The sequence below is a fragment of the Rhineura floridana genome, chromosome 3 (assembly GCF_030035675.1).
Source record: "Rhineura floridana isolate rRhiFlo1 chromosome 3, rRhiFlo1.hap2, whole genome shotgun sequence".
Classification (NCBI taxonomy): Eukaryota; Metazoa; Chordata; class Lepidosauria; order Squamata; family Rhineuridae; genus Rhineura; species Rhineura floridana.
In genome coordinates this window covers 214,301,948-214,321,440 of record NC_084482.1, presented here as the reverse complement: position 1 = coordinate 214,321,440, position 19,493 = coordinate 214,301,948, and the positions used below count along the sequence as shown (strand labels likewise).

At 44.8% G+C, this 19,493-nt stretch overlaps 2 protein-coding genes across 4 annotated transcripts; both read left to right on the top strand.

Moving 5' to 3' along the window:
- On the top strand, positions 1 to 17,190 carry LOC133381544 (zinc finger protein 420-like). Of its 3 annotated transcripts, none has more exons than XM_061620776.1 (2): positions 1 to 123; positions 10,571 to 17,190. In XM_061620776.1, the coding sequence occupies exon 2, from the start codon at positions 10,612 to 10,614 to the stop codon at positions 12,601 to 12,603; it is 1,992 nt and encodes a 663-aa protein (XP_061476760.1). In that variant the 5' UTR covers positions 1 to 123; positions 10,571 to 10,611; the 3' UTR covers positions 12,604 to 17,190. The 3 variants fall into 3 exon arrangements, with proteins under 3 accessions (XP_061476760.1, XP_061476759.1, XP_061476761.1); XM_061620775.1 differs by lacking the exon at positions 1 to 123 and adding an exon at positions 2,148 to 2,221; XM_061620777.1 differs by lacking the exon at positions 1 to 123 and adding an exon at positions 4,196 to 4,268.
- On the top strand, positions 12,610 to 17,951 carry LOC133381553 (probable ATP-dependent RNA helicase ddx55). The gene is made up of 2 exons (XM_061620806.1): positions 12,610 to 12,690; positions 17,216 to 17,951. The coding sequence occupies exons 1-2, from the start codon at positions 12,656 to 12,658 to the stop codon at positions 17,646 to 17,648; spliced, it is 468 nt and encodes a 155-aa protein (XP_061476790.1). The 5' UTR covers positions 12,610 to 12,655; the 3' UTR covers positions 17,649 to 17,951.
- Positions 17,952 to 19,493: the final 1,542 nt, after the last annotated feature.

The window sequence follows — 19,493 nt, the reverse complement described above, 5'->3', positions numbered from 1 at the left end:
TAACAAGCCAACAGGGCCAGTCCCAGGCAGGCCGGGGCCCTTGGGAAACCTCGGCCGCCATCGTGATTGATGGCAACCCTGCGCGCACAGTGCTCGCAGCCACATAAAACAGCAGAGAGAAAGGTAGGTGAAGCATGGGGATGGCGGGCAGCTCTGAAGCTCCTGTCCTGTGATCCGCGGCTGCTGCTGCGGATCACAGAAGGGGAGCAGAGGGGCCCTTGTAGCTCCAGGGGCCCTCAGGCCAGTGCTCCACTTGGCCGCCGTTTAGAACTGGCCCTACAAGCCAACTAGACAAGTAAACATACATCATAGCAACCAAAGAGACCGGAAAACAGAACGGCACTCACCCACTCTCTGTTAATATAGAAAAATAGAATCAATGTTGGCAGCCCAGCACCCCATAGGGAGTGGCCCTGAGATCATCTTGACATGCACAGAAGAGACCGTTTTACAGTAAGGCCAAATGTCTCTTCTCCTGTGCATGGAAAGATGATCTCAGGTGGAACATACCAAAGCGGAGCCATGCAATTAGCTGTGTTGTAGTAGATGAATGTCCTGGGAGAAGGTGCTGTAGCACCGTCCTCCCAAAAGCAGCCTCGGACAATGCATAAGCATCTGTTTTGTAGTTTTTGATAAAAGCCTATCTCAGGAGCAGGGTTGGAAAAGAAGTTGGCAAGCCAAATCCTTTCCCATGTTCAAGTGGTTTAGGCAACAGAAGGCTGAAAGGAGGGAGTTAATTGTGAAAGCCCGGCCTTAACTTTGTTTCAGATTTCCTAGCTTTGTCTCAGAATTGTGAAAGCAAAGAATGACACATAGAATGGTTCTGTTTCGTTTACTAAGAGAGTAGCCAAAAAAGATCTTCCGAATAAATGTATATGCTGAAATGCAAAGTAGTGTAAACAAGAAAAGAGAAGAGAAACAGGTTAGGAAAGCATTTGCAAGATATTTGTATGAAATCCTTAGACTTTGGACTGCTAAGTGTTTACCCTGATTAATGTTTAATTTTCTCTGCTCTATGTGAAAGATAATAGATGCACCTCAGGCTGACATGCTAAAATATCTTGTACAAATATCAAACTGCTTTCTCATAAGTGTAGCAAACTGAATCCAAAAGAGCAACTGGCTCTTAAAAGCTGTAAACTAAAGAGCACATCCATTCATGTAGGTGTAGCCATTTACTGAAAATAGGATGGTTTCTAGATTCTAAATGGAATACGGTACTAATTTCAGTGAGAATGACTACTTCTTGGAAGTAAATACAAAAGATCCCTATAGGTGGCACTGACTGAAATTGACAGTGAAAAAAGTGTTATTACAAAGGCACTAAAACCAATGAAAAAAGGACATGGAAAATGAATAAATTTGAAATAATGAAATGATACCATATAAACTCATATACAATGTAACTAAACATTGAAAATAACATGATTTCTATAGTTCTAAAGGTGTATATTGCCCATTAATGAGGACACTAATGCAAATCAAAGTACAGAAGAATAAGTAATGAATTATTTCCTATAATATTTTATGGAATCTTTTTATTTCATAAATAAGCAACACACATCTCCATCTCCCTCTGTGGTCCCCCATATATCTGAGGTTATCATACTTTGGACACATAATGAGATGATTCACTAGAAAAGACAATAATGCTGGGAAAAACAGAAGGGAGTAGAAAAAGAGGAAGGCCAAACAAGAGATGGATTCCATAAAGGAAGCCACAGACCTGAACTTACATGATCTGAGCAGGGTGGTTCATGACAGATGCTCTTGGAGGTCACTGATTCATAGGGTCGCCATAAGTTGTAATCGACTTGAAGGCATATAACAACAAAACATACATACACACACACACACACATCTCCAAGAATCCACCCCAAACACTTTCACTACTTTTCACAGACAGCCTATTTATTAAAAATGTGCACAAGATTTGTATTTTATTTTTTAACATGGAGGACTGACACAGTCCAGAATGTTGCTGACCCCCTTTCCCCCTTAGCTCTGTGAGAAACAGCCGAGGGGTCTTCAGCCGGTGTGCTCTTTAATGGTTAATACCGACTACAAAAGAGCAGGCGTTCCTAGAGCAGACGGGGAGGTTGCCATAGAGGGACTTCCCTTTCTTGTCCCGCCTACCCGAAAGGAATGCCGGGAGGGAGGACGTCTCTTTCTGCTTGCGGAGGTGTGGGAGAAGCTGCGCGGAGGGAGACCCGAGATCGAGGTGCGCAATTTGGGGCGGTGGGCAGGGAGGAGGGGAATTTGGAAGAAAGCGAGACCCCCTTTTAGGAGCCCCTTTCCATCAGGGGACCCCCAGGATTTGAGGGTGCAATCCTGCCCCGCAGATCCCAGCTCTGCCCTCCTGCTGGGTCCCTTCTGTTTGGAGTATTCCTGGGAAATCCCCAAGGAGACAATCCCGAGCTAGACGGATCCGTGGTTTGACTCGGTGTAAGGCAGATTCTTCACGTTCCTTCTTTCCCTCTTTAATTCAGCCTTGATATTTTAATATTGAGATTGTGAAATACATTCCTGCCAGCCCTCCTCAGTTTTTGATTCTCTCCCAGAATCAAGGTTGCCGCTTATTTGAGCAAAGCAAGCTGGCCCTTTAAAGTAGCAGGGCAGAGAGAATACGTTTGTTTATTGCATTTTTATCGCACCTTTTTGTCCAAGAAGTTCAAGGTGGCATACATGAGTTCTCCCCCTCCTCATTTAATCCCTACAACAACCCTGTGAGGTAGGTTAGGATGAGAGGCAGTGACTGGCCCAAGATCACCCAGTGAGCTTCATGGCTGAGTGGGGATTTGAACCCTAGTCTCCCAGGTTCTAGCCCAACCACTACAGCTGGATGTTAGAAGCACAGGAGCAGAGCCAGAATAAAACGTTGGCAAGAGTTACTCCTCTACACTTGTGCGAGGCGCATGATAAAAGTGCATGAGCACGGTTGGGGGGAAAAAGTGGTCGAGAGTGGTGCTTCACACTCATGCCAGGCTTATGTTAAAAGGTTTTGGGTTTTTTGAAACTCCCACAATGTTTTTAATCATTGAGTAGCTTTAGCCTGGTTCAACTGGAACTTGGCACATGCCTCAATACTGCATTTGATTTTCTTCTGAGCATTGAGTAATTCATTCTAGTAACCAGGGAAAACCACTATAGTGTCAATCTCTATCTCGCTTTCTCTGTATATATATATATATATATGTATATGTGTGCATATCTATGTATATGCCCATCAGAATATAGACAGGAATTGGTAGCCTCTCCCCCTTGCCCAGATCTCCTCCCAGTAAACAGCCCCTTGCCTTTCAAGCCAATAAAAAGACCCCTCCCCGCCATCTGTGAGTTGAAACGTTTCAAAATATTGGTCCTCTTCTGCTTTTCTGGTGCTGGTTGCGGCCTTCCCTGAAAGCAGCCGTAGAGAAAGACTCCCGAAGGAGACCTGGGTCCTTTCTGCTCTCAGCTGGCGAACGAGCATAGTTGTCCACAGCACCTGGATTTGGAGAGTGGGGGAGAGAACAATCTGAGGCTGAGAGGGGGGACGAGGAAGGGTGTGGGAGTCTCATCCATTGTCAAGGGAGGAGAAGCGGCGGTCGGAGTGGAAGGGGCATCCTTTTCTAAAAATCATTTTAAAAGAATGATGATTTTAAATATATAGTTGAGAGGTGAGGTGGAAAGGCCAGACGCGGCTGAGGATTTTGAGGCGGGGGGGTGAGAAATGGGCTACCAAGTAAAGCTCAAGAGAGGAGAGGAAAGAGGTTTTCCGAATACGGAAGGGAAAAGGAGGTTCAGGAGGGATGTTCTTGCCTTCAGTGAAATGGCCATATAGTTAGATCAGCAGAGAAAAGGTTTAACTAGAGGGCGGGTGGAGTTTAGATGGGCCAGTGTAGGATTCAGCAACAGTTAATTTCCCCGTAGCATGTTCTTCTTCTGAGTAGAGTTAGGCTTAAAAGGTTCATGAGTATGTTATTCTGTTTCGTTGTTCTATATAATCATTTTTCAATTATACTATTACATAGTTCTGCCCTCCCCCTGATTCATTCATATGCAACGTACTTTTGATTTCTGTTTGGTCACCACCCCCTGCCTGTTGTGGCAATTCAAGAACCTCATTTTAAATGTTGACTTGAGCGGTTGGACTAAATAGGGCTGTGTACTAATTCGATAATAACTGGGCCTCTTTTTTTCTATGTGGGCTGCGAAATGGCCTCAGAGTGACATTCTGGGTCCTTCCCCCTTTCCTTGGAGGGCAAACAGCCACCGTGCAGCCAGCTGAGGTAGGAGAGAGATCATCGGGGAGGCGGGTTGGGGAACAGCCAAAGTGGGTCCGTCCTTGGCACAGAAGGACTAGTTGCAGGGGGCCTGTCTCTTTACTTCTGGGGCTTCCTCTGAGGGAGTCTGTTGGCTCCACTGAGGTTTTCCCATGAAACTTTGACCACGACCTGTGAAGAGCCTTCCTGAATCAGGCCCAAGGCCGTCTGGTCCAGCATCACAGTGTCCAAACAGATGCCTCTGGGAAGCCCACAGGGGGAACCTGAGTGCAACAGCCTTCTTCCAGAGATTCCCAGGAATGGCTGTTTAGGAGTATACTGCCTCTGACACTGGATGTCGTACGTAGGCCTCAAGGCTAGGAGTCATTGATGGCCTTTTCCTCCTTGAATTTGTCTAATCTTCATTTAATGCCATCCAGGTTGGTGGCCATGCCTGCATATTGTGGTGGTGAATCCCAGAGTCAGCCTCCCCATTTTAGGCAGAATTTGCTGATTCAGAGGGTCTAAGTGGAGAAGGCTTATTCTTTCTTACTTTCCCCCTCTCACATGCTTCTCAAAGTATTTTTACCCATCTTCTGTAATGTATTGGCTGGTGAGCAACTTCACCAGCAGAATAGCTGCCTCTAGGCATGGGGGCTTGTATTCCCCCACCCCAGCCTTAGTTCTCTCTAGAGTTTAGCATTCAGCGTAAGGTGGATCCATGTAACCTTGCTATGGTGTCTTATCAGTGATGCTAGTGAGTGAGGCCGCTTGAGCCTGCCAAGAAGTCAGTTGAAGGGTGCCAAGATGCTCTGTTACTAGCTTTTTGTAGGAAACTGAAGAAAGGAAGGAAGAAAGACGTGTTGTTTGGAGGCTCCACAATTTACCACCTTTTGATGCTTCTGCTGTGTGTTATTCTGCTGCTTTGCTGTTATAAATTATCAACCTGGTGAGCGTCATCTGAGGAGAGTGTAAGTTGGGAATTTTATCTTAATTGCACTCTGTTTTGGACCTAATTGTGGAGACGCTACCGAGTGGCCTTGAAGATCATATTGCAACTGGGGATTTGCGTTCCAATCTGTTCGCAAACCAAAGCAGCTTAGAGCCGTGTTTACAACTGAAAAGCAATTGCAACTGAAAGCAATTTAAAAAGGAGCATTATAAGGAATATCTCAATTGATGGGATAAGACTCTTAGTCATAGCGACAGCTACAGCCATAGCTTTTGAGAAATAAGACAATGTAAGTTTTACCACCGTTTGACTGCTGGGCTATTTCTGTCCTGTGAGGTAAATGCTGCCGGTGATTATCCGTGAGAAACCTTTTTGCAAGCCTATATTTTGTCATCTATGACTCAGCAACTCTGAGGGGAAGAGGAAGAGGAAGCTAATCTAATATTACCCAACAAGAGAACTGACACAGGACAGCTGTGTTGCTTTACGGCGGCCATTGCTTGGCTGGGTTATATCAGTGAAATTCCGTGGACAACCTGCTGTTCTTCTGCTTTAGCTGATACTGGTAAGCTCTGCTGGGCTAACCATTACAGATTCAAGCTTTAAGAAATACAACCATCTACAGACATTCGAGAACATCTGCAAGGAGGGACACCCATCCAATAACATCTATGCATGAGAGATATAGCTGGAGGATATTAATCATCTAACTGGAATTAGTGAAAGTGCCCGGTTTGTGGGCTCCCCCGAGACTGGCCAGACTGCTACGAGGACTGTATTATTTATTTAGAGCAGCGCAGCCCTCTAAAGATAGCTGCCACACCATGAATTGAATCTGGTGACGGCCAGGAAGAAGGAGACATCTCCAGCAGGCAAAACCCTTTCATTGGCTGTTAGTCCAAAAAACTGCTACACAGGAATTTCCATCTACTGCTCTGACTTACCAGCTGGAGAGGAGTGACTTGTAGCAGGGATTTGGATACCTGTTGGATTTAAGATATTCTGGTCCAGTTTTAGGGGTGGGGGGCTTGCCTGATTGGCGGATAAGGAGTGGGGCATGTGCAGACCAGAGGGGAGTACCGTGGGGAGGGTGGGGAGCCATGATATTAAAAGGCTAGGCAGCAGATCCTGGAAAGGTGCGGGTGGCAGGCCACGCCAGTTTAGGGGAACAAGGGATAGATGCATAATATCCATCCCCTGTTCCGGGCCTGTTCGCGACCAGAAGACAACTGGGGGACGCGGGACTCCATCCGACCTTCGACTGCTGCTGTGTAACGCCAGATCTGTCGTGCAAAAAACAACGCTTATCCATGATATGATCCTGGATGAGAATGCAGACCTGATGTGTATTACGGAGACCTGGCTGGATGAGGCCTCAGCTCCTTTGCTTGGGGCCATGTGTCCAGCCGGTTTCCAATACGCACAGCAGCCGAGGGTTGGTAGGCGGGGAGGGGGAGTGGCAGTCATCTATCGGGGATCCTTGGTTTTCGCCAGACCCCCTCTCCATGAGACCAAGTTTGTTGACTGCATGCACTGGAGGTTGGGCCCAAAGGGCAGTTTAGGGATTCTGCTTGTGTACCGCCCACCCCGCTGCACAGCAGACTCCCTGACCGAGGTGCTCGAGGTGGTCTCAGGCGTGCGGATGCTTTCCCCCAACCTATTGGTTCTGGGGGACTTCAACGTGCACGCCGAGACCGTCCTCACTGGAGCCCCTCGAGATTTCATGGAAACCATGACTTCCTGGGAACTGCACCTTAGTAACACAGGGCCCACCCATGTAGCCGGTCATGCTCTTGACCTTGTGTTTGTCTCGGGAGGGGAGGAAAGTGCTCTGGAAATGGGGACTATTGTTTCTAACCCCGTGTCATGGTCAGATCACTACCTGGTGAATATGGACCTCTCAATGCCACACACCCTCCGCAGGGGACAAGGACCTATTAGGATGGTCCGCCCCAGACGCCTGATGGATCCAATAGAATTCCTGAATGCGCTGGGAGATTTGGAGCCGGCTGAAGGACGCCCGGTCGAAACCCTGGTGATGGAGTGGAACAGGGAGATCACTAGGGCAGTAGACCAGGTGGCTCCGAAACGTCCTCTCCCCCTGAATAGAGCTCAGATAGCACCCTGGTATACACCACGGTTGCGGGGTCTGAGACAGGAGGTGAGACGACTAGAGCGCCGGTGGCGGAAATCTCGCTCTGAAGATGATCGGACACTGGTTAGAGCAGCAATAGCGGCCTACCAGGTGGCAACAAAGGCAACAAAGAGGGAATTCTTTGCTGCCTCTATTGCATCCGCAGAGTGCTGTCCCAGGAGGTTGTTCCAAGTGGTCTGAAGCCTGGTCGGTCCAGTTGCTCAAGAACCCATGGAACATTGTAAAGCCTCCTGTGACACATTTGCTAAACACTTTGCCGATAAAATCGAGTGCCTGAAGAGCATGATTCCGTACGCCGTGGATACAGGAAATGAGCCAGAGTCGGCCAGTTGCATTCCGGTCCGGTGGGATCGGTTTCAGCCTCTTCCCTCTGAGGAAGTGGACAAGGTGCTCTCTACTGTGAAGCCAACCACCTGTCTGTTTGATCCTTGCCCCTCGTGGCTCATTATGAGCTGCAAAGAGAGGCTGAGCGAAGGGATCAAGGCAGTGGTAAATGCATCCTTGAAAGAGGGCGCAATGCCATCAGCCCTCAAGGTGGGAGTAATAAAGCCTATCTTGAAAAAATCCTTCTTGGATCCCCAAGAGTTGAATAACTTCCGCCCAGTCTCTAATTTACCATTCTTGGGCAAGGTGATTGAGCGAACGGTGGCCAAACAGTTACAGACACACTTGGATGAAGCAGATTATTTAGATCCATTCCAATCGGGCTTCAGGACTGGACATGGAACTGAAACAGCCTTCGTCGCTCTGGTGGATGATATGAGGAGGGCGTTGGATAGGGGAGAATATACCTTCCTTGTCCTCCTGGATCTCTCAGCGGCTTTCGATAACGTTGACCGCGGTATCCTTTTAGATTGCCTGGAGGGATTAGGAATAGGGGGCACTGTTTTACGGTGTCTCCGTTCCTATCTCTCAGACAGGCATCAACGGGTGGCATTGGGGGATGAGGTTTCAGACCCTTGGCCTCTTAATTGTGGAGTACCACAGGGTTCTATCCTCTCCCCCATGCTATTCAACATCTATGTAAAGCCGCTGGGGGCCATCATCAGGAGATTTGGGCTGCAGTGTCACCAATATGCGGATGACACTCAGCTCTATCTCTCGTTTAAGTCCTCACCAGAGTTGGCTGTGGATACCATGGATGGGAAGGAATAGGCTGAAACTAAACCCCGACAAGACCGAGGTTTTACTCGTGGGAGACAAGAGAAGGTTAGGAGATATAGACCTGGTGTTCAATGGGGTAAGGTTACCCCTGAAAGACCAAGTCTGTAGCCTCGGGGTCATTATTGACTCCCAGCTGTCCATGGAGGCTCAGATCTCAGCAGTGAGCCAGGCAGCTTGGTATCAATTACATCTAATACGGAGGCTGCAACCCTACCTTCCTACCCATCTGCTCCCGCGGGTGATACATGCCCTGGTCTCCTCCCGCTTAGATTACTGTAATGCGCTCTACGTGGGGTTACCCTTGAAAATGGTCCGGAAATTACAGCTGATACAGAATGCGGCGGCACGTTTGATTAAGAGCAGCCGTCGCCGTGATCATATCACTCCGGTGTTAGTAGATCTACACTGGCTACCAGTTGTTTACCGGGCCCAATTCAAGGTGTTGGTGTTGACCTTTAAAGCCCTATACGGTTTTGGCCCAGTTTATCTGAAGGAGCGCCTCCAGCGTCGCCAATTATGCCACCCGACGAGATCAGCCATACAAGACCTTCTCTCGGTCCCACCAGTTAAAATAGCTAGGCTGGTGCGGACCAGAGAGAGGGCATTTTCGATTGTGGCCCCCACCCTCTGGAATTCCCTTCCTTTCGATCTTCGCCACGCCCCCTCCCTGATAGGTTTCCGCCGGGCCTTGAAGACCTGGCTGTTCAGGCAGGCCTATGGGATCTCTCGGGTGGATTAGCTTAATGCTGTTATTAACTGGTAGGGTGATGCTTAGATTAATTATTGATTGTGGTTCTCATGGGTTTTATATTGTATTTTACTGTGTTAATGTACGTCGCCTAGAGTGGCCGTTAATTCAGCCAGATAGGCGACTCATAAATAAAATTTTATTATTGTTATTATTATATATTATTTCGGGAAAGTACCTTGTTAGCTCATTCTGGCAGCTTAGAGAGATAGGTCAAGGAACGGTCAATGTGTAACTCAGCTCACTGCTCACCTGGTCCTTATCTAGCTAATAAGATGGCCTTGCCGGGGAGTGGCTGGACCTTTTGATGCACTGCCATGGATAGCAGCTCCAAGTCTTATCTAAGGCAACTAAGGAGCGAACGCTGCCAAGAAGAGTAGCCTTTAGAGGTCAAGATGATCTGCTGGCTAGTAGTGCTAATTAGCACAATGTCTTCCCACTTTTAGTGTATGTAAACAAGATAATCAATCAAGGGCTATGATGCTTCAAGATCAAATGCTTTAAGATGCTTCAAAGATAGCCATCAATTGTTGTCATTATAGGTATTTGCCAATAGATGTATTTATAGAATCTCGTTTGATGCTTAGCTTGATATAGAACAATTAATCATGTATTCTGCCAAGAAGCGATGATTTAATGTAAGGTAGCAACTGATCATGTATTTGTGCCTTGCCAAAGATTTTGCTCTATAAGTCACTCTTGTTGCCCAGTTCGGGGTTCAGACTGGTCAACGTTCTGTGCAGGCACCTTGCAGTCTGTTCCACTATTGGGTCCGCGTGCACCCTGAAAGTTACTCAATAAACTCTCCTTGTAAGGAAACCTAGAGATCTGTCTTATTGATTCCTTGGTATCTCTCTCTCAAACCTGTAAAGCCTGCAGCCAGGGGCAATACAATACATTCTCTGTGACAGCCCCTAAGTTGAGGTGCGTCCGGCAACTTTGCTGCAAAGTTTTAGATGAATGTTGAAGATGCACCTCTTTACCCTGCCATTTCATACATGTTTTTAATGTTTTATTTTAAAATTGATGTAAGCTGCCCTGGGACGTTTGGGCGAAGAGCAGGTAATAAATGATTAATAATAATGATAATAATAATAGTCAGGCCTCCATTTTCCATTTTCACCTCAGCTTTCTCTGGTCTCCGCCTCACACTGGCCTCCTCAGTTGCCTTTCCAAAATCTGTCACCAAGCAGCTACTGTTAAAATAGGTCTGTAATATAGTTAATATATTTCTTCAAAGTACAAATCATACACAGAGAGAGATATGCACAGCATTTGCGTTATGCTTGCTTTTCTTTTTATCCCATCAGGAGGAGTCTGGGGGATCGTGTCTGAGGGGGAACCATCAGAAATGTTACCAGAAAGACCTGAGGAGCAGAAGATGGAACAAAAATTGGGGAGTCAAGATGGAGTAGAGAGAAGAGAAGAGCAAAATGCAGAAACTGGGGATGAATCCAGAGCTTCCCACAGTGGTGAATGTAAAATTCAACAGGAAACTCATCACCTAAAGGAAATGAGAAGGCCTCCTGAGTGCAGTAAAATCTTAAACTGCCAAGAAGGCCTAAATCAGCGCCGACATATGACTCATAGAGAGGAGAAAGAGCATGAATGCTTGGAGTGTGGAAAGAGCTTCAATCAGAGCAGCAACCTTACTGTGCATCAAAGAACCCATTCAGTGTACAAACCTTATAAATGTTTGGAGTGTGGAAAGATCTTCAGTCAGAGTGGCACCCTTACTTTGCATCAAAGAACTCATACAGGGGACAAACCTTATAAATACTTGGAGTGTGGAAAGGGCTTCACTGTGCATTCCCAACTTACTAACCATCAAAGAACTCATACACGGGAGAAACCTTATAAATGTTTGGAGTGTGGAAAGAGCTTCAGTCAGAGTGGCAACCTTACTTCGCATCAAAGAACTCATACAGGGGAGAAACCTTATAAATGCTTCGAGTGTGGAAAGAGCTTCATTCACAGTGGGAACCTAACTGTTCATCACAGAACTCATACAGGGGAGAAACCTTATAAATGCGTGGAGTGTGGAAAGAGCTTTAGTCATAATGGCGCCCTTACTTCGCATCAAAGAACTCATACAGGGGAGAAACCTTATAAATGCTTGGAGTGTGGAAAGAGTTTCAATCGGAGTGGCACCCTTACTTCGCATCAAAGAACTCATACAGGGGAGAAACCTTATAAATGTTTGGAGTGTGGAAAGAGCTTCAGTCAGAGTGGCAACCTTACTTCGCATCAAAGAACTCATAAATGGGACAAACTTTATAAATGCTTGGAGTGTGGAAAGAGTTTCAATCGGAGTGGCACCCTTACTTCGCATCAAAGAACTCATACAGGAGAAAAACCTTATAAATGCTTCGAGTGTGGAAAGAGCTTCATTCACAGTGGCAACCTAACTGCGCATCACAGAACTCATACAGGGGAGAAACCTTATAAATGCGTGGAGCGTGGAAAGAGCTTTAGTCATAATGGCACCCTTACTGAGCATCAAAGAACTCATACAGGGGAGAAACCTTATAAATGCTTGGAGTGTGGAAAAAGCTTTAGTCATAATAGCACCCTTACTGAGCATCAAAGAACTCATACAGGGGAGAAACCCTATAAATGCTTGGAGTGTGGAAAGAGCTTCAATCGGAGTGGCAACCTTACTTCGCATCAAAGAACTCACACAGGGGACAAACCTTATAAATGCTTGGAGTGTGGAAAGAGCTTCAGTCAGAGTGGCAACCTTACTTCGCATCAAAGAACTCATAAATGGGACAAACCTTATAAATGCTTGGAGTGTGGAAAGAGTTTCAGTCGGAGTGGCACCCTTAGTGAGCATCAAATAACTCATACAGGGGAGAAACCTTATAAATGCTTGGAGTGTGGAAAGAATTTCCATCGGAGTGACGCCCTTACTTCGCATCAAAGAACTCATACAGGGGAGAAACCTTATAAATGCTTGGAGTGTGGAAAGAATTTCAATCGGAGTGGTGCCCTTACTTCGCATCAAAGAACTCATACAGGGGAGAAACCTTATAAATGCTTGGAGTGTGGAAAGAGTTTCAGTCGGAGTGGCGACCTTACTGAGCATCATAGAACTCATACAGGGGAGAAACCTTATAAATGCTTGGAGTGTGGAAAGAGCTTCAGTCAGAGCAGCACCCTTACCAAGCATCAAAGAACTCACACAGGGGAGAAACCTTATAAATGCTTGGAGTGTGGAAAGAGTTTCAGTCGGAGTGGCAACCTTACTGAGCATCAAAGAACTCACACAGGGGAGAAAACCTATAAACGCTTGGAATGTGGAAAGAGCTTCAGTCACAGTGATAAAATTACTTCGCATTGAAGAAGTCATTCAGGGGACAAAACTTATTGTTTGGAGCGTGGAAAGGGTCAGAATGGCACATCAAATCATCCACACGGGAAAAGCCATGTAAATTCTTTTAATATGGAAGACGTTTTAAGCACAATTCCAGCCTTAATGTACATCAAAGGATCCATACCGTGTAGAGCCTTATAAGTGTCTGGAGTATTGAAAGAGGACAGGAGAGCAACCATGGGGTATCACTGAAAATTGAACAAAACCCAGGAGAGGAAGAAACCTCAAGGTGGCAAGTCAAACAGAGAGCCGAAAGTAGCAAGAATGTGCAGTGTTCATATGTTCATTTAGGCCCATTGTATTTCAGGTCAAAAAGATCCTTCTTCAAGGGCAACTTACAATCAAATGCAGACTCCATGAATAAATCATGAGATAATAACACTTGAAAATTTAAATAAGTACAAAACCGACAACATACTTTGTTAGTGGTTTAGTTGTTATCTAAACTTTTAAGGCTTATTACCTTATGATTTATTTATGTAGCCTCTGTTTGATTGTAAGTTGCACTTGAAGAAGGGTCTTGCTGCCCTGAAACATGTCATGCCTGAATAAACATTTGAACAGCACATCGTCCCACTGCTTTTTGCTGTCTGAGACAGGCACCTTGAGGTTTCTTCCTCTCCTGGTTTTTGTTTGAGTATCGAAAGAGCAACAATCCGGATTATACCTTTGCTACATAATTTAAAAAATCACACTGGGAGAAACAATAAGCTCCTGGCTCTCTGGGAACAAGTTTGGTTCCTTGAGACCAAGATGGGTGACCTGGAGAAGTGGAGAGGTTTGTGGATAAGGCGTTCAGGAAACCTATAGCTATGCCCCACTCCCAGGATGGTAGCTGTCTTGCTGTCAAGGAGAATGTGGGCCTTGGGGAAGGAGACCATCTATCTGAGAAGGAGGGAAATGTGTTGCATTCACAACCCAGTAGTAAACTTCCTAGATTTATTATGTGCCTGTGCCCTGGAACTGTTGGTCATGGAACCAACGAGAGGGGCGGCAACCCTGGACACATGAAATGCTGCTGTTGTTTAGAAAGGTAAAGGTGTCCCTGCACTTATAGTGCGAGTCGTTTCCGACTCTTAGGGTGATGTCTTGTGATGTTTACTAGGCAGACTGTATATATGGGGCGGGATTGCCAGTTCCTTCCCCGGCCTTTCTTTACCCCCCAGCATATGCCGGGTACTCACGGAGGGATGGAAGGGTGAGTGGACCTCGACCCCTTTTACCGGAGATTCGACTTCCTCCTTCTGTTGGAATCGAACTCCGGCCATGAGCAGAGCTTTGGCTGCATTACCACTGCTTACCGCTCTGCACCACGGAGGTATGTATGTTATTTACATAAATGTAAAAGTCCAGTTGTCAGGAAAATCCAACATGGTCACATTTGCTTTCAAAAGAGGATACTTCCCAAAAATAACGGGATTGGTAAAAGAAAGTTGAAAGACAAAGTCAGGAGGATCAAATCACTCCAAAATGCTTGGGAGTTGTTTAAAAATACTGTATTAGAAGCTGAAGTGGAGTGTATACCACACATCAGGAAAGATACCTCCAGGACCAAGAAGATGCCAGCATGGTTAACAAGCAGAGTCAAAGAAGCTATTAGAGGTAAGAAGGCTTCCTTCAAAAAATGGAAATCTGGCTGAATGAAGAAAATGAAAAAACACAAATTCTGGCAACAGAAGTGCAAGAAGACATAGGATGCTAAACATTTAAGGAGCACATTGGTAAAAACATAAAAAACAACAAAAATAAATACATTCAAAGCAGGAGACCATCTAGGGAGGCAGTTGTACCCTTGGATGACAAGAAGGGCAAAGATGTGGTAAAACAGGATAAGGAGATTGCAGAGAAGCTCAATGAATTCTTTGCATTTGGTGGTGGAGGATATAGGGCAGATCCTGGGAGTGAACTAACTTGCAGGAAGGGAGTCTGAAGAACTGAGGCTAATAGCAATGATGAGAGATGAAGCCCTATGCTTAATTGTCCAGAGAAAAAATGAGGAATCGCTGGGTTGGGAGGGCATCCACCCTAGAGTTCCCAAGTCACTCCATTGTGAGATTGTTGATCTTCCAAAAATATGGAAGTGTCTCACATCTGCCTCCGTTCCTGAGGACTGGAAAGTGGCCGATTTAATGCCAATCTTTAAAAAGGTTTCAGGGGCAATTCTTGAAATTACAGGCTGGTTAGCTTAATGTTTCTCCCAGGAAAATTGGTAGGAAGTATTGTTAAAGATAAAATAAGCAAGCATGGCTTCTGCAAGGGAAAGTCCTGTCACACTGACCTATTAGAATTCTTTGAGTGTCAATAAGCATATAGATCGAGGTGATCCAGTGGACATAATGTACTTAGGCTTTCAAAAAGCTCTCAACAAGGTACCTTGCCAAAGACTTCTGAGTAAGGTTAGCAGTCATGGGATATGAGATGACGTCCTTCTTGTGAATCAGGATTGGGTAGGAAACAGAAGGAGAGTAGGAATAAATGGACAATTCTCTCAATGGAGGGAAGTAGAAAGTGAAGTCCCTGAAAGATGGGTATTGGGACTAACGCTTTTTAATTTGTTCATTAATGATCTATAGATAAAGGTAAGTAGTGAGATGGTCAAGTTTGCTGATGATACTAAATTGTTCAGGGTTGTTAAAACAAAAGGATTGCAAAGAGCTCCAAAAGGACCTCTCCAAACTGAGTGAATGGGCAGTGAAATCGCATATGCAATTCAGTGTCAACAAATGTAAAGTTACGCATATTGGAGCAAAAACCTTAATTTCACATATACGCTCATGGGGTCTGAACTGGCGGTGACTGACCAGGAATAAGGCCGTGGGGTCATAGTGGATAGCTCAATGAAGATGTTGACCTGCTGTGAAATTAGCAGTGCTGGGTAACCGTGGTGAATCCACCCGTATACCCCGAGAAGGCTGAGGATCCTTTCAACCCCTAATGTTATGGGAAACAATTTCTGCAGGTGTTTGTCTCGTGACCTGACATTTCCCAATACAGAACTGAATCTTCAATAAGAAAAATTAGGGAGAGAAAAAACGACAAATCGGAATGCAGAAAAGTTGGGGTGTTCAGTCCTTTGGGGCTGGAACTTTGGCTCATCATCAACTTTGTACTGATCTTGCTTTTCTACTCTTTATGTACATACATTTCTTATTTTAATATTTTTACTTACTCCCAGGTGAGGTTTATATTTCACTTTTATTTTTCAAACTTTCCCCCTTCATCTCTGTTCTTCTGGAGCCCATCTGCGGGGCCTTACATTCAGCTGGTTCCTTTGAATCCCTGCTTGGATAGGGAGCTGTCCTTTCTTTCTCTTTTCTTAATATTTAGGATAAATGCTTATATACCTGTACCATAGCGAAGCTTTAACTAGTTTGGACTGGTGGAAGGGAGTAAAAGAAAGTAGAATTGCATAATAGTTAAAATTAACATTGGTTTTGCATGCCATAATTGTTTGTAATAGTTAAGTTGCATCTTGTTCTTCTGAGTAAAGTTGACATAGCCATATTCTGTTTTCCAAGTAATGATTATTTCTCCCTTCCCCAAGATTCGATAATGTGCTGTGGATTTCTCTTTGATATTATCATGCTCCTGTCTTTTATGGACTGAAACGTATTTAAAATAAATCTCTCCAAACACGTTTTAGACGCTTGGGTTCTCTTTGATTATCACTCTCCTGCCCGTTGGCCAGTTTAATCTGGAGACCATGTCTAAGCCACTTCCTTCTCTCTCTCTCCCTCTCTCTTTGGAGCAGGATCTCTTGCTCCTCCCCTATAATCCCTCCCCTTGCTCTGGTGCCACTTAATGCTCATTTTGGGAGGAGGAGGCCGTGGGGTAGTGTGCACACTGGCACTGAGCAGAGAGAATCCCACTTCCCTTTCTGAAAATAAAACATTGGACATAATAAAAACAGTGTTATTTGGGGGGAGTTAAAAAGCTGAAGTGAGAAAAGCTAGGGTTTGCAGAAAATGGACCATAACCACCTCTCAGCTCAGAGGAAAGTGATCTGAGCCAGCACCTGTCCGTAGTCACCAGTGAGGTGCCCACTACAACATCTGCTGCAGCTTCGTGGGATCGGTTTCAGTTGATGCGGTCTGATGGCGTGGACAAGGTGCTTGTGACGATGCGGCCAGCAACGTGTCCTCTCGACCCTTGCACTTCTTGGCTTATTAAAGCTTGCTGAGGGGGTTTGACTGAGTGGATCCATGGTGGTCAACGTGTTTTTGCGGGTGGGAGTGGTCCTAGCTGCCCTGAAAGAGGCTGTGATCCAACCGCTCCTGAAAAAGCCCACCTTGGACCCATTGATTTCGAACAACTACTGCCTTTGTCACAAATACCCCCCTTTTAGAGAATGTGATTGACAGGGTAGTGGCACAAGCAATTGCAAGTACTCTTGGATGAAACATTATCTTGACCTGTTCCAATCTGGGTTCAGGCCTGGTATGGGGCTGAATTGACCTTGGTCGCCCTGATCCTACCTTCAGGGTCATTTTCAAAGAATTGCATTGGGATGTTTTGTTTTAATGTTTTTAAAGATGTTTTGTTGTAACCTATTTTAATGCCTTTTTATGATGTTTTATAGTGTTTTTGTTTGCTGCCCTTGGCTCCTGTTGGGAGGAAGGGCTGGATATACTACGAAGAAGATGAAGAAGAAGAAGATGAAGAAGAAGAAGATGAAGATGAAGAAGATGAAGAAGAAGAAGATGAAGATGAAGAAAATGAAGATGATGAAGATGAAGAAGAAGCAGATGAAGCAGATGAAGAAGAAGCAGATGAAGATGATGAAGATGATGAAGATGAAGAAGAAGATGAAGAAGAAGATGAAGAAGATGGTGAAGAAGATGGTGAAGAAGATGGTGAAGAAGATGGTGAAGAAGATGAAGAAGGTGAAGAAGAAGATGAAGAAGATGAAGAAGAAGATGAAGATGGTGAAGAAGATGAAGAAGATGAAGAAGAAGATGAAAGAAGATGAAGAAGAAGATGAAGAAGAAGATGAAGAAGATGAAAGAAGATGAAAGAAGATGAAGAAGAAGATGAAAGAAGATGAAGAAGAAGATGAAGAAGAAGAAGATGAAGAAGAAGAAGATGAAGAAGAAGAAGATGGAGAAGAAGAAGATGGAGAAGAAGAAGATGGAGAAGAAGAAGATGGAGAAGAAGAAGATGGAGAAGAAGATGAAGAAGATGAAGAAGATGAAGAAGATGAAGAAGATGAAGAAGATGAAGATGAAGAAGATGAAGATGATTTGATGGCATGCATGTGCATGCACCTTTAATTTTTTAAAAACAAAAATACAACTCTTGACGTACCAGATTTGCACAATTCTTAAAACTATGAGTGTTGCTCCAAGCCTGGCAAAGGTTTGGAGTCTTGTGTATAAAAGGCTGCATCTTCTTTTTCTTTCCAATTCTGGCACCTGCAAGGTCAATTTTTAAAATAGTTTTAATACACTTGTTTTGTGTAGGAGCACTTCTCTGCAAAAGAGTGGTTTGAGTAAAAAAAACCAAAATGTGCCTTCTACAACAACTGGTGGAAAAAGGCAGGCTGAATCCTTACCTTTAGATTGATAGAAAGAAAAAGGAAGGCCACAGGGCGGGTTACAGTTTTAAAATACAGCATTAAAGCTATTAAAAACAACCTAAAAAAAGCAAAGAGGGATAGGTCCTAAAAATATACATCTCAGGTATTAAAGGCCAGGGTAAAGTGGTGTGTCTTCAGCATTCACAAAAACGACAATGAAGTTGCCAGACTACAATTTCAGGTCTCTGGTTTTCGCCTGGAGACCAGATTTTTGGGGTCCTGTCTGGGTGACTCACCTCAATCTCTGGACTTTCACCTTTCATTTTACAAAAAGTAAAGTTTCTAGGGGTCTGGTTCAAGAGGATATCCACCAAAACGTCAGCACAATGAATTAAGAACAGATAAAAACATCATAGCTTTGGCATGCCTGGGTAGACTTGCCTGATCAAAACTGTTTTTAGCAGGTGCTGAAAAGAGTATCACGAAGCTGCCTAATGTCAATAGTCAGGGAGTTCCAAAGCATAGATGCTCCCACTTTGGCTGACTGGCTGCCAGGATTTTTGTTTGTTTGTTTGGGGTTTTGTTTAACAATCCTGCCTGGTTGTGCGATGGTGAGTGTTCTGCCTTACTCATAGGAATTTTGTTGTGGTTGGTATGGTATTGCATTTAGGAAAGCATCACTGTCTTTTGTTTTTCTATATGCATTTCATTTACCTTTAACCTCACTCCCTTACATCCACAGAAGCAACAACAGTGATTCCATGCACTCAGCTCAACCCCCTTAAACTCACTGATGATGCACCTTGTTGGTTGCATGACAGTTTGTTTCTTGCCCAGTAGTGGACATTCCAGGCAGGGGGTTGTCAGCCCTGCTTGAATATCGATATCCACAATACTGGGCACCTTTCTTCCTACAATGGCCTTCTGGTTACTGACCTAGCCTGAGGATACATAAACCCTTCTTGATATCTTTGCAGAAAATCCCTAGTCAAGCGTTTCCAACAGCACTATGCAAACCAAATCAGAAGTAAGCTCTATTTACTTGTATGGTGCTTAGTCCCTTAGTATTTAGAATTGCAGCCTTCAGGGGCATCCACCTTTCCTCCTGAGTGCTCCCATCTAACATCTCCAGAACACTAGGCTCCTTTCTTCCTACAATGGCTTTCTGGTGACTGACCTGGCCTGAGGGCACATAAACCCTTCTTGCCAGAAGCAGTGAAGGGAGATAAGGAGTGATGTTTAGTAAGTTTCCATGAAAACAATCCTTTGCTTTTAACTGTATATAAATATGGGTGCTAGCTTTTCCTCTGAGGGCCTGATTGGAATATCCCCAAAGCGTTGG

Bases quoted from the DNA above. Each gene is read 5' to 3' on its own strand.
- LOC133381544 (XM_061620776.1), top strand. From the start codon at position 10,612: ATGTTACCAGAAAGACCTGAGGAGCAGAAGATGGAACAAAAATTGGGG.
- LOC133381553 (XM_061620806.1), top strand. From the start codon at position 12,656: ATGGCACATCAAATCATCCACACGGGAAAAGCCAT. The intron at 12,691-17,215 runs GTAAATTCTTTT...GATGTTTTATAG, and splicing joins ATCCACACGGGAAAAGCCAT to TGTTTTTGTTTGCTGCCCTT.